The 12,033-nt window shown below is 50.0% G+C and overlaps 1 protein-coding gene across 1 annotated transcript; it reads left to right on the top strand.

Annotated features, from left to right (window-relative positions):
• Positions 1–2,107: 2,107 nt before the first annotated feature.
• ECH1 (enoyl-CoA hydratase 1) lies at positions 2,108–11,435 on the top strand. The gene is made up of 10 exons (XM_068992644.1): positions 2,108–2,187; positions 3,057–3,258; positions 3,386–3,474; positions 9,298–9,422; positions 9,507–9,555; positions 9,686–9,750; positions 10,325–10,395; positions 10,481–10,552; positions 10,810–10,960; positions 11,143–11,435. Exons 1-10 carry the CDS (start codon positions 2,136–2,138, stop codon positions 11,245–11,247), a joined length of 981 nt encoding a protein of 326 aa, XP_068848745.1. The 5' UTR covers positions 2,108–2,135; the 3' UTR covers positions 11,248–11,435.
• The last annotated feature ends 598 nt before the right edge of the window (positions 11,436–12,033 follow it).

Raw genomic sequence — 12,033 nt, 5'->3', positions numbered from 1 at the left:
TGTGCATAAGTTTACTCAAACTCACGTCCATTGAGTCAGTGATGCCATCCAATCATCTCGTCCTGTCAACCCCCTTCTGCCTTCAATTGTTTCACAACTGTCTTTTTATACCAACCTAACTAAATGTACTACCTCTTTAAATTTCTCTCAAATCTTGGTACCTGCTTAGTAGTTCCAGATAACCAGTTCTCTGTCTTCCAAAAGAGCTTTACCATCTGACATGTGAAGAAGGCAAAATGGGACTTAGCTAGCAAGTCAAGGGTGCAGCCAAAAGAGAAAGACAGCAAAATATTCATTTCAATCCCATGTGTCAGGGACACCTGTTCACCTCCTACAAGAGCATACTTAAGCACTTCAATAGCACTTAAAAAAAAAAAACAAAACAGGCTTTAGAGTGCTGGCTCAGAAATAGTGGCCCAGGGGCTTGGTTGCTCCATAGCGTGTGGAATCTAACCTGACCACTGATCCAACCTGTCCCTTGCATAGCAGGGTGGATTCTTTACCACTGGAGCCCCAGGGAAGCCCCAGTTTTGCTTTGTTTTTTTAATACTCTAGGGCTAACTAGCTTTTTCCAAAGTCATTTTATTTTTGAAAGAAGTTTCAACGTGTACTTACTGTACATATAAATCCCCTCTTTAGCACTCCTGAAGCTCAGAGATCTTCAACTAGTGACTTCTCCCCAGCCAATTTCTTCTGCATACAAATGTAAAATAGACCCGGAGCAAGTGAGGAGGTAGATGTAACAGTAAGACCCCCGCCCCCAGCAGCCTACGAGGGGCCTTGGTTTAGGGAGATAGACGTGAAGATGGGCTTCCCTGGTGGCTCAGTCAGTAAGGAACCCTCCTGCAGTGCAGGAGAACCGGGTTCTTTGGGTGTGGTGGGGCAACTCAGATTACACAGAGTTTAACATTGGGCCGTTCACATTCCCTTATGTGGGTAACTTTGGTGGGAACTATTTTTTCCTTTTTAGTTCAGTCGCTCAGTCGTGTCCAACTCTTTGCGACCCCATGAATTGCAGCACACCAGGCCTCCCTGTCCATCACCAACTCCCGGAGTTCACTCAGACTCACGTCCATCAAGTCAGTGATGCCATCCAGCCATCTCATTCTCTGTCGTCCCCTTCTCCTCCTGCCCCCAATCTCTCCCAGCATCAGGGTCTTTTCCACTGAGTCAACTCTTCACCTGAGGTGGCCAAAGTATTGGAGCTTCAGCTTTAGCACCAGTCCTTCCAATGAACACCCAGGACTGATCTTTAGGATGGACTGGTTGGACCTCCTTCCAGTCCAAGGGACTCTCAAGAGTCTTCTCCAACACCACAGTTCAAAAGCATCAATTCTTCGGTGCTCGGCCTTCTTCACAGTCCAACTCTCACATCCATACATGACTACTGGAAAAACCATAGCCTTGACTAGACGGACCTATGTTGGCAAAGTAATGTCTCTGCTTTTGAATACACTATCTAGGTTGGTCATAACTTTCCTTCCAAGGAGTAAGCGTCTTTTAATTTCATGGCTGCAGTCACCATCTGCAGTGATTTTGGAGCCCCAGAAAATAAAATCTGACACTGTTTCCACTGTTTCCCAATCTATTTGCCATGAAGTGATGGGACCAGATGCCATGATCTTAGTTTTCTGAACGTTAAGCTTAAAGCCAATTTTTTCACCCTCCTGTTTCACTTTCATCAAGAAGCTTTTTAGTTCCTCTTCACTTTCGGCCATAAGGGTGGTGTCATCTGCATATCTGAGGTTATTGATATTTCTCCTGGCTATGGTACAAAGGCATGATTGCAAACTTGAGAGGTCGGCAGTTATTTCGCCATTATGCCCGTGGACGTTCAGTTGTCTCCAGTTTCTCCTTTATGAAACAGCTGTGATGAACTTTGTACAGAATGTTCAAAAGCAGTGTGAACTATTTTCTTAGGCCAGGTTCCTAGTGGATTAAAGGTTTCATGTCAAATCACTCTAATGGCCGGCGAATTTAGAAGACTGTTTCCGGTTGCCCTTGATAAAGATGGCGGAAAGGGGAACCGTCTCCGCCGTCAGCCTGCGGCTTCGATGCCCTCACCAAACATGGCGGCCTCTTGTCCCCGCCCCCATAAGCTTACTCCCGTCGCGTTACACCACCAGTCAGTAGCAATGGCGGCAGCGATTGCGGCTTTTCGGCGATTCGGCGACTTGCTTACCCGGCGTAAGTCACCTCTTGATCTTTGAGGGGTCCGTTGAGCTGTCGTCCTGTCATCGCGACAGTTGGGCGGAGAGGCCTGTCCAGGGTCACCCAGGGTTCGAACCCCTTATTAAACTAACGGGTCTATGTGCCCCCATCCAGAGGGCTTCTGGCTTACAGTTGGGCCGCTGACAAGCTCAGTGTACTCAGTCTGGAGTGAGTACCACGATCACAGGGCTTTCTGGGTGGCGCTAGTGGTAAAGAACCTGCCTCCCAATGCAGGAGACTGAGAGACACGGGTTCGATTCCCGGGTCGGGAAGATCCCCTGAAGAAGGGCACAGCAACCCACTCCAGTATTCTTGCCTGGAGAATCCAATGGACAGAGGAGCCTAACGGGCTATGGCCCAGAGGGGTTGCAAAGAGTCAGACACAACTGAAGCAACTTAGCGTGCACCACAATCGTGGGTCTGAAGTGATCCTCAGACTGAGGCCACTGATAAATACACCTGAATCTTAAACTCTGGTGGTGGTGGTGGTGCTTTAGTCACTCCGTGGCATCTGGCTCTTGTGACACCATGGACTGTAGCCTTCCAGGCTCCTCTGTCCATGGGATTTCCCAGGCAAGAAAACAGGAGTGGGTTGCCATTTTCTTTTCCAGGGGATCTTCCTAATCAAGGCGGTGGAACCCGGTCCTCCTGCATTGCAGGCAGATTCTTTACCGAGTGAGCCACTAGGGAAGCCCATCTTAAAGTCTATATCCCCTAAACCAAGGCCTCTCATAGCCGTGTGTCCCCCAACCTAGTGTCAACTGAGATGTGTACCCTCTGCTCTTGAAGGTGCTGTGCCCCATATTCAGGGTCATCAAAGGCACTTCCTACCTCTGTCTCCCCAGGACTGACAGCCTCCACCAACCTGGGTCTCAGCCTTCGCCCAATGAGTGCCTCTGCACAAGAGGAAGCCTCCAAAGCATCCCCAGAGGAAGCCCCAGGCCACAGCTATGAGTCCCTGCGGGTGACAGCTGCCCAGAAACATGTTCTGCATGTGCAACTAAACCGGCCTGAGAAGAGAAACGCCATGAACAAGGCCTTCTGGAGGTCTGGCCTGCAGATCCTGGAGGCCTGCCTGCACGGGGAGGCAGGGGCTGAGGGACTGGGCAGGGGAGGGCCTGAGGGCAGGGGATTCCCACCCCAACACAGCCCTTCCTCCTTTCCCCCTCCGCAGAGAGATGGTGGTATGCTTCAACAAGATTGCAGAAGACTCTGACTGTCGTGTGGTGGTGATCTCTGGTGCAGGAAAAATGTTCACTTCAGGTACCAGCTGCTCTCCACACCCACCCCTGCCAGTCTCCCCTGCTCCTGGGAATAGAATAATGCTTCATAATCAGGGTTTTAAGCAGCTTCTAAATTCTGCTTTGTATGCATGCTAAGTTGCTTCAGTTGTCCGACTCTTTGCAACCCATGGACTGTAGCCCACCAGGCTCCTCTGTCCATGGGGATTCTCCAGGAAAGAATACTGGGGTGAGTGGCTGTGCCCTTCTCCAGGGGATCTTCCTGACCCAGGGATCGAACCCATGTCTCATATGTCTCCTGAATTGGCAGGCAGGTTCTTTACCACTAGCGCCACCTTTTACTTTGAGAAAGTGAAAGAAAGTGAAGTCACTCAGTCGTGTCCAACTCTTTGCAACCTCATGGAGACCAGGCTCCTCTGTCCATGGGATTTTCTAGGCAAGAATACTGGAGTGGGTTGCCATTTCCTTCTCCAGGGAATCTTCCCGACCCAGGGATCAAAGCCAGGTCTCCCACATTGTAGACAGACGCTTTACCGTCTGAGCCACCAGGGAAGCTCTTATTTGGGGAAGGTCTACTTAAATCATTTTCAAATGTAGAAATTAGTCCAACAAAAGACAGGATCATGGGCTCTAAAGTCTGGGTTTTCACGCTGAATCTATGGCCTTGATCAAGGCCCTTGACCTCTCAGTCTTTTTTGTGTGTGTCAATAAAATGTGTTGTGATAATTACATGCTTTCTGGGGATTTCCCTATCAGTCCAGTGTTAGGATTTGGTGCTTTCACTGCAGGGGCCCAGGTTCAGTCCCTGGTTGGCGACTGAAGATCCTGCCAGCTGCACATGAAGTGGCCAAAACCTTTTCTTCTTGAATACATGCTTTTGTGCAATTAATTTTGAACCTACATGAACTGATTTTCTGTTAATGTCTGTTGGGTCTTTTGATTGTCCCACAAGTCTATTCTTCAGGTTGGATAATTTCCATAGATCAGGTTCATCGTCTCCTTTGTCATCTCTCTTCTGTTGTTAAACCCATCTAGTGATTTTTTTTTTTTTAATTTCAAGGTGTAAAAAACCCAATATTGCAGAGCGCGGTAACATGAGATATGCCTGTATCGTAGTTTCCACTCTTTTTTTATAGTTCCCATTCTTCTGCTGAAGTTTCATATCTTTTTATTCGTCGCAATCATATTTTTATTTGTGTCATTCAGCATGGTTACAATGGCTGTTTTTAAAATCCTGTCTCCTGATCCCAACATCAGGGCCGCCTTGGGGGGTCAATCTCTGTTTATTACCTTTTCTCTTGAAAAAAAAAATGGGTCTCATTTTCCTGTTTCTTTGTTTTTGGAGTAAGGTTGGATTGCATGTATCCTGGATGTTGGACTATGGGAGAAAATGATGTGGAAATTCTAGACCCTATTACATAATTCCAGAGTGCTGAATTTCCTGTTTTAGCAGCTAAGTTGATGTCAGTTTTTAAATCTCTTTGCTGGGCTGTAGGTCTGGTTCATGGGATCTCTTGTTATAGAGATTTGGGCAGAGCTCATACACAGAATCTGGGGCTCCCCTCTCTGGCTGTCTGCTTTCTGGAATTTCCCCCCCCTCATTTTCCATCAGTTGAGGTCCCCCTGGGCTCTGTCCTGTGGTTCTTCAGGCACAACTTCACCCTGTACTCAGGTTAAATTTTAAAAAAACAGGTAACCCACTTGGCTGGTTCCTTCTAGAAGAATCTGCTTGGTGCCCTCAGGTAATTGGACCTTGTTCACCTAGGGCACATAGTTGGCATCTGTGGGAGGCTCCATGCCAGAAGTGAAGGGTCACATACACTGATTTCTGCACAGGGCCCAGCCCAGTGCTGGGGACCCGGCGGTGACTGAGATAGCCCCAGGCCCTGCCCCTCATTCAGTGGGGAAGACTGGACATGAAACAATGTATTCTTTGTGTTTCCTCTCTTTCCTTCTGTTCCCTCTGTTCTTTCTATTCCTCTGTAACATTTTCGCGTGTCCCTTGTTTCCTTTTTCTGTTCTCCTTCATTTCTTTGTTCATCCATTCAACATTCAGTGACATCACTCCAGTGTCAGCTCCCTTCCTGGGTGACACCAGCCTTGAAATAGGACAGGATGAGGGTTCATCTCTAGCTGTGCCAGGCCAGAGGTCCTCATCTTTGAGCTGTTAGTTGATTGTGCCCATTTCGTCCCATTTTCAACCTAAAGGCCAGAAAGAAGACATTCAGTTTAATTAGCAGTTTTAAAGATTGAATGAAACTGCTAATTAAAAAAAAAAAAACAGTCCAGACTTATTTACATTTGTGGAGTGTCTCTAAGCACTTTACACCTGTTAATTAATTCTTACCACAGCCCTATGAGACAAGCTCAGTCATCATCCCCATTTGATAGAGGCGGAAACTGAGACCCACAGAGAGGAAGAAGTGTACCCAGTCCTCACTGTTAGGATTTTTGAATGTGGGCTGCCTGGCTGCAGAATCCTTGCCCTTCACCACTGAGTGACTATGGCCCAGGTGTGTGGCAAGCTGATTTAGAGTATTCCTGGCCCAGTAACCAGCCACCTGCCACCTCCACACACCTTCACCTCTCTGTGAGCTTCTGATCTGAAGACAACGGAGATGCTATGAGCACCCATGGGTGCAGTGGTAAAGAATCCACCTGCCAGGCAGGAGACACAGGTTCGATCCCTGTGTTGGGAAGATCCCCTGGAGAAGGACATGGCAACCCACTCCAGTATTCTTGCCTGAGAAATCCCACAGACAGAGGAGCCTGGCAGGCTACAGTCCATGGGGTGGCAAAGAGTTGGACACAACTTAGCAACTCATCTCCCCCCTCATCAGGTTGCATCAAGGATTAAATGAGTTAACAGGCACCAGATGTTAACTCATGTGAAACTTTTATTGATGTAGCTGTTATTCTTGATGATGATGAATAACTTAATTGTGACGATGAATGAGATCTGAAACATTTAGAGGTTCCCAGGGAGCGAGATGGGAGACTCCTCAAAAACAAGTTCTGGCTCTGGAGGGGAAAGACCTCGTGCCATAATCTGGGGCCCTTTATTCCAAGGGGTTGCAGACAACCACCCATGTCTGAATATCCAAGTAGGGCAGATAAACCAGCAAAGCCAGTGGGAGGAGGTGTCGCAAGTTGCCGAGCTGAGCTTGTTCTGGGAGTAAGCGTGGTTCCCACTGAGTCATACAAGCTTCTCAGACCTGGTATAGAAGCCAGCAGATGCCTGCAGACTGATGCAGGCGGTTCTGGCCTTGGCGGAGATGGAGTGTATAATAATAGGAACTGTTGTGATGCCATTACATGCCAGGCACTGCTCAAAGCGCCATGAGCTCTGTCTCTTGAATCCTTGCAGCCCCATGAGCTCTCGGGAGGGTTTTAGCCTCAATTTTCAGAGCAGAGACCCAGAGGATGGAGTGAACTGGCTGAGGTCACACAGAGTTCTTTTTTCTTTTTTAAAAATAATTTTATTGTATTTATTTATTTTTGGCTGTTCTGGGTCTTCATTGCTGCAAGGGCTTTTCTCTAGTTGTGGCGAGCAGGGGCCACTCTCTAGCTGTTGCATGAGGGCCTCTCATCGCGATGGCTTCTCTTGTTGCGGAGCAGGGGCTCTAGGGTGCAAGGGCTTCCGTAGTCGCAGCTCCTGAGTTCTGGAGTGCAGGTTCAGTAGTTGGGGTGCCCTGGCTTAGTCACTCCACAGCATGGGGGGGGGTCTCCCTGGCCCAGGGATCGAACCCGTGTCACCTGCATTGGCAGACGGATTCTTTACCACTGAGCCACCGGGGAAGCCCTACTTTATTTTTATTTGAAGGATAATGGGGTTATATCCTACTCATATTTAACTTGCACGAATTCAGCTCTACCCTGAGTCAGCACTCCTCTGTCCTCACTCATTTAAACAAGTTGCAGAGGCCACAAAGCTATAGAGGGTCAGGGGTGTGGCCGAATGTGGGACTGATTTTTCCAGCTTTGTCAAATTGCGCTGTTCAAACAAGCGAAAGGATGAGAATGATTAACCTCAGGGAGAGGTTAATGCTGCTCAGAACCATCCTGTGGCTCCATCTCACTCAGAGTCAAAGCCAAGGCCTCCTTTTGGCCCACAAGGCCCCACCGAATCTGCCTCTGTTACCTCCCTGACCTTGGCTCTTCCTGCTCTCCTTGCTCACTCTGCTCCACTGCGCTGGCCTCCTCCATGGTCCTCGCGCAGACACCAGGGGCACTCCTACCACAGGGCCTCTGCACTGGCTGTCCCTAACATTGAGAGCTCTCTTATCCCGGGTATCTGTACAGTTCCCTCCCTCTGGTCCTTCAGATCTTTACTCATATGTCACCATTTCAGTGAGAGGGTCCCTGACCACCCGAGTTAATACTGCAACAGCCCTCACTGCACATGGCGTGTGCATGCGCATGCACGCACACACACACACACACACACTTACACTCACACTCCATTCCATTTCCCTCCTTTAATTTTTTTAGTACTTTTCTCCCCTGGACAAAATGAGTTTTCTCATTTGTTTGTTTCCCCCGTAGAAGAGCAGCCCCCTGGGGGCAGAGGTTGTTGTCTGTGTTGTTCACTTATTGAGCACCTGCTGTGTACTAAGCTGTGTTAGGCACGGGGATAGAGTGGGAGACAAAAAGCCAAACTCCTTGCGCGCACACACGTGCCCGTGCATGTGTATGTGTGTGTGGGTAGCTGACCTCTGCTCGTGGATCTCACATCCTAGAGAGGGAGACAGGCACACAATTATGTGATAACAAGAGGGCAGTGTGGAAGGCATGGCAGAGAAAGGAGATGAAGGGTGACAGGCTGCTATTGAGCCATGGTTGGGTGGGGGGGCCTCCCTGAGGAGGTGGACTTTACCCTGTGGCTTGAACAGTGTGATGGAGTCAGTCTTGAGACCATTGCTGGGGAAAGGCTGCTCTAGGCAGAGGGAGAACTAGGCATGAAGGCCCCAGGAAGGGAATGTGTTTTTATTGTAATGCATTATTGTAACAGCTGGTGGAGGTCTGCGTGCCCAGTGGAATAGGTTAGAAATGGGGCTTGTGCAGAGTTGGTAAGGTCCTGGTATAAGATCTCGCATTTTATTCTATATGAGAGGGATGGATGGATGGGAAGGAGAGGGCCCTGAGGTGATCACAAGGGCCCTGAGGCTGCGTGTGGGGAACAGAATGTGGGAGCAGGTCAGTGGAGGAAAAGGTCAGACTTGGGATTGTCTTAAGGTTGGAGTGACAAAGATTGCTCCATTTCTGACCTCCCCATCTCAGGAACCATTACCACCTTTGATGAAATTAGCGTTAGTTGCTCAAGTCATGTCCGACTCTTTGAGATCCCATGGACTGTAGCCCAGTCCACAGAGGAGCCAGCCCCTCTGTCCATGGGATTTTCCAGCAAGAATACTGGAGTGGGTTGCCATTTCCTCCTCCACAGGATCTTCCCAACCCAGGGATCGAACCCAGTCTCCTGCATTGCAGGCAGATTCTTTACCACCCAGAGCTGGCTGCATGGCTCTGGGTTTGAAATCTCAGTTCCACTGCTCACAAGCCAGGGTGACCTTGGGCAAGCGACTTAAGCTCCCTGTGCCTCAGTTTCTCACCCGATAACATGGAGATAGTAATAGGACCTACCTCAGAGGATCACTGTGAGGCTAAAGTGAGCAGAGACTCAATATGTGTTAACTTGTATTGCCTTCACACCCCAAACGCGACCCCTCCAGAAGACCTGTGTGAGTTGCTTTCTCCACTGTGGTGGTTTGCCTGGCCTATGACCTCTAGCTGGGGCAATGGGTAGGGCCTGGGAGGCTAGGTGAGCCTCCCCCCATCTCCCCACCAGGTATCGACCTCATGGACATGGCTTCAGACCTCCTTCAGCCCGCAGGTGACGACACGGCCCGCATCAGCTGGCACCTTCATAGCCTCCTCACCAGATACCAAGAGACCTTCAGTGTCATCGAGAAGGTGACTCTGGGAATCTAGCAGGGTGTCCCCCCAACCTGCTGCTCCAGAACCAGCCTTGACCCTGCCCCTTCTGTCCCCTTCCAGTGCCCTAAGCCGGTGATCGCTGCCATCCATGGAGGCTGCATCGGCGGAGGTTGAGTCTGAACCCACCCACCCCAGATCTGTTGCTAGTTAGACTTTGCCCCAAGGCGCAAGCCCATGGTCTGGGTGTGGGGGTGGGTCAGTCCTGTGGTTGTTCAGTGTCTCTGGCCTCTACTTCCCAGGAGTGGATCTCATCACTGCCTGTGACATCCGATACAGTACCCGGGATTCTTTCTTCCAAGTGAAGGTGAGCCATTCTCCCAAGCTTCTGCTCCCTTGGTCCTACTGAGGGCTGAGAAATGAGTGGCAGAGCCGGGTCAGAGCAGGGATGGAGCAAGCTAAAGGGGGTGGGAGTGAGCCTCGATGGCTTCATAGAAAAGTTAGAATTGAATCTTAAAAAGTAAAACTTGGCCACGGGGGACATCAAGGGGAGGTCACGGAGTCAGTGTGAGGTCAAGAGTGAGTCAATGTGTGGGGCAGGGGAAGAGGCTGGGGTCTTTGCTCGAGTCAGCGCTGGAGGGGGTGGGAGGCAGGATGGAGCTCATGGATGGAGGGGTTCAGGGCAAGGCTTTTCCTGGAGATAGATGCAGCTGACTTCAGAGTTGGGAGGACAGGGGAGTTGGAAGGTGGGCTATATTCTAGAGCGAAGGAACCTATATGGGCAAAAGTCTGGATGGAAATGAAAAGGGGTGTTTGGGAGGGGCGTCTCCAAGGTGAGAGTGTGGTGGGACTCAGGTAAATACGGAGTTTCGCTGCCACTGAGGCTGCAGTGGGGACAATACTGGGCAGAAACCAAGCACTAACACTGTCGCTTCCCCCAGGAGGTGGACATAGGTTTGGCGGCAGATGTGGGAACCCTGCAGCGACTGCCCAAAGTCATCGGGAACCAGAGGTGGGTGAGGGGAGCCTGGACAAGGGGACAGCAGAGCATCTCCTAAACAGGATGCCATCCTCTCGCATGTCCTGCCATCTTGCAGCCTTGTCAACGAGCTGGCCTACACTGCCCGCAAGATGATGGCTGATGAGGCCCTGGAGAGTGGACTGGTCAGGTAGGGGCTGAGGCCTGTGCTGGATAAGAATTCAGGGCAGCCAGACTTGGGTGGGGCTCCTTGGATTCCCATGCACCTTAACTCACGGATTCCAAGTGGCCTCCTCTCTCTGGGTGGAGTTTACTGCCCTGCTCCGGTTGGTCCGTTTCACCAGCGCTGTCTTCCACTTTCTACTGCAATTGGTCACTTCTTTGTCCATGGGAGGGAGAGAAGAGCTCTTCTCAGATTGCCTGATTTCCAATTTCTTTCATCCTCAGCCGGCTCTTCCCAGACAAGGAGAGCATGCTTGATGCGGCTTTCACCTTGGCAGCTGAGATTTCCAGCAAGAGCCCCGTGGCGGTGCAGAGCACAAAAATCAACCTGCTCTACTCCCGCGACCATTCGGTGACGGAGAGCCTCAACTATATGGTGAGACTCTCCATCCAACCAATCACACCCATCTCTGATTCCCCGAGTGACCAATCAGGGCCCAGCGTCCCTTTACAGGCCTTGTCCTCTGATTGGCTCGCTGCTATCTCCCTCCCATTTTTCATTGGTCCAACGAAAATCTTCCTGTATCCTTTCTATTACCGGCTGCCATCTTTATCCAGAAATCCTGGAACATGAGCATGCTACAAACAAAAGACGTCATGAAGTCTGTCCAGGCCGCAATAGAGAAGAAGGCTCTGAAGACCATCACCTTCTCCAAGCTCTGAGAGGCCTGTCGTCCCAGGTCTTGGCGCAGGGGTCTGGCTTTGCCCCGCCTCCTGCCTGCATGTTCTTGTTCATGGAAAGGGAGGATTCGTAAAGATGGTCCAGCTTGCTGTCTTCTCAAGTCTCCCAGTTTATACCTTTATGACACATTTCTTCCTGCCTTATCGTTGCCCCACGAACAATAAAGCAATGTAAAGAACCCGGTGTCCTTGTTGGAAAGAGAGGCGAGGCAGAAAGAGTAGGTAGTACAGTGACCCTGGGGGCTCTAAGGACCACGGTTGTGTTGAATGTTGGGAATAGAGATTTGACCGATTGGGAATGGGAGCTGTGAAGGTGATGACCATTCAGAGTTTGGTGGGCAGGCCAGGCCAGCCCTGTTAGAAAGTCATGTGACTCCCTTTAGGTTGACCAGGCTACAGATGGTGTCCGTGCCTGCTTCATGCTTAAGGGCAGAGTCTACCCTGCCTGGTACTCACTCACCGCAGAACATAGTGGGGTCCGGTGCTGGAGTGTGGTTAGGAGTCAACTGCTACACACTCTTGGGCCAACTGCCTCACTTTAAGCTTCGAGTTTTCCATAGGTAATCTCAACCTCCTGGGGAATTAGGACTTTCACTGTGGTGGCCCAGGGTTCTATCCCTAGTCGGGGAGCTAAGATCACACAAGCCTGGTGGCACCGCCAAAAAAATTAATTAAAAAAAACTAGCCTGGATTTGTTTGGAATGAGAGCAAAGTATTATTTTCCCTCTGTCTTTTTAGTGTTCTAGCATTAATTGGTTTCTTGTATAT

The sequence above is a fragment of the Capricornis sumatraensis genome, chromosome 20 (assembly GCF_032405125.1).
Source record: "Capricornis sumatraensis isolate serow.1 chromosome 20, serow.2, whole genome shotgun sequence".
In the NCBI taxonomy this organism is placed as follows: Eukaryota; Metazoa; Chordata; class Mammalia; order Artiodactyla; family Bovidae; genus Capricornis; species Capricornis sumatraensis.
Note: the sequence above shows the minus strand (reverse complement) of the source record. Positions and strands in the feature narration are given on the sequence as shown.

Coding starts and splice junctions, on each gene's coding strand:
- ECH1 (XM_068992644.1), top strand. CDS start 2,136: ATGGCGGCAGCGATTGCGGCTTTTCGGCGATTCGGCGACTTGCTTACC. Junction 3,475..9,297: donor AGGAAAAATGTTCACTTCAG/GTACCAGCTGCT, acceptor TCTCCCCACCAG/GTATCGACCTCATGGACATG. Junction 10,553..10,809: donor CTGGAGAGTGGACTGGTCAG/GTAGGGGCTGAG, acceptor TTTCATCCTCAG/CCGGCTCTTCCCAGACAAGG.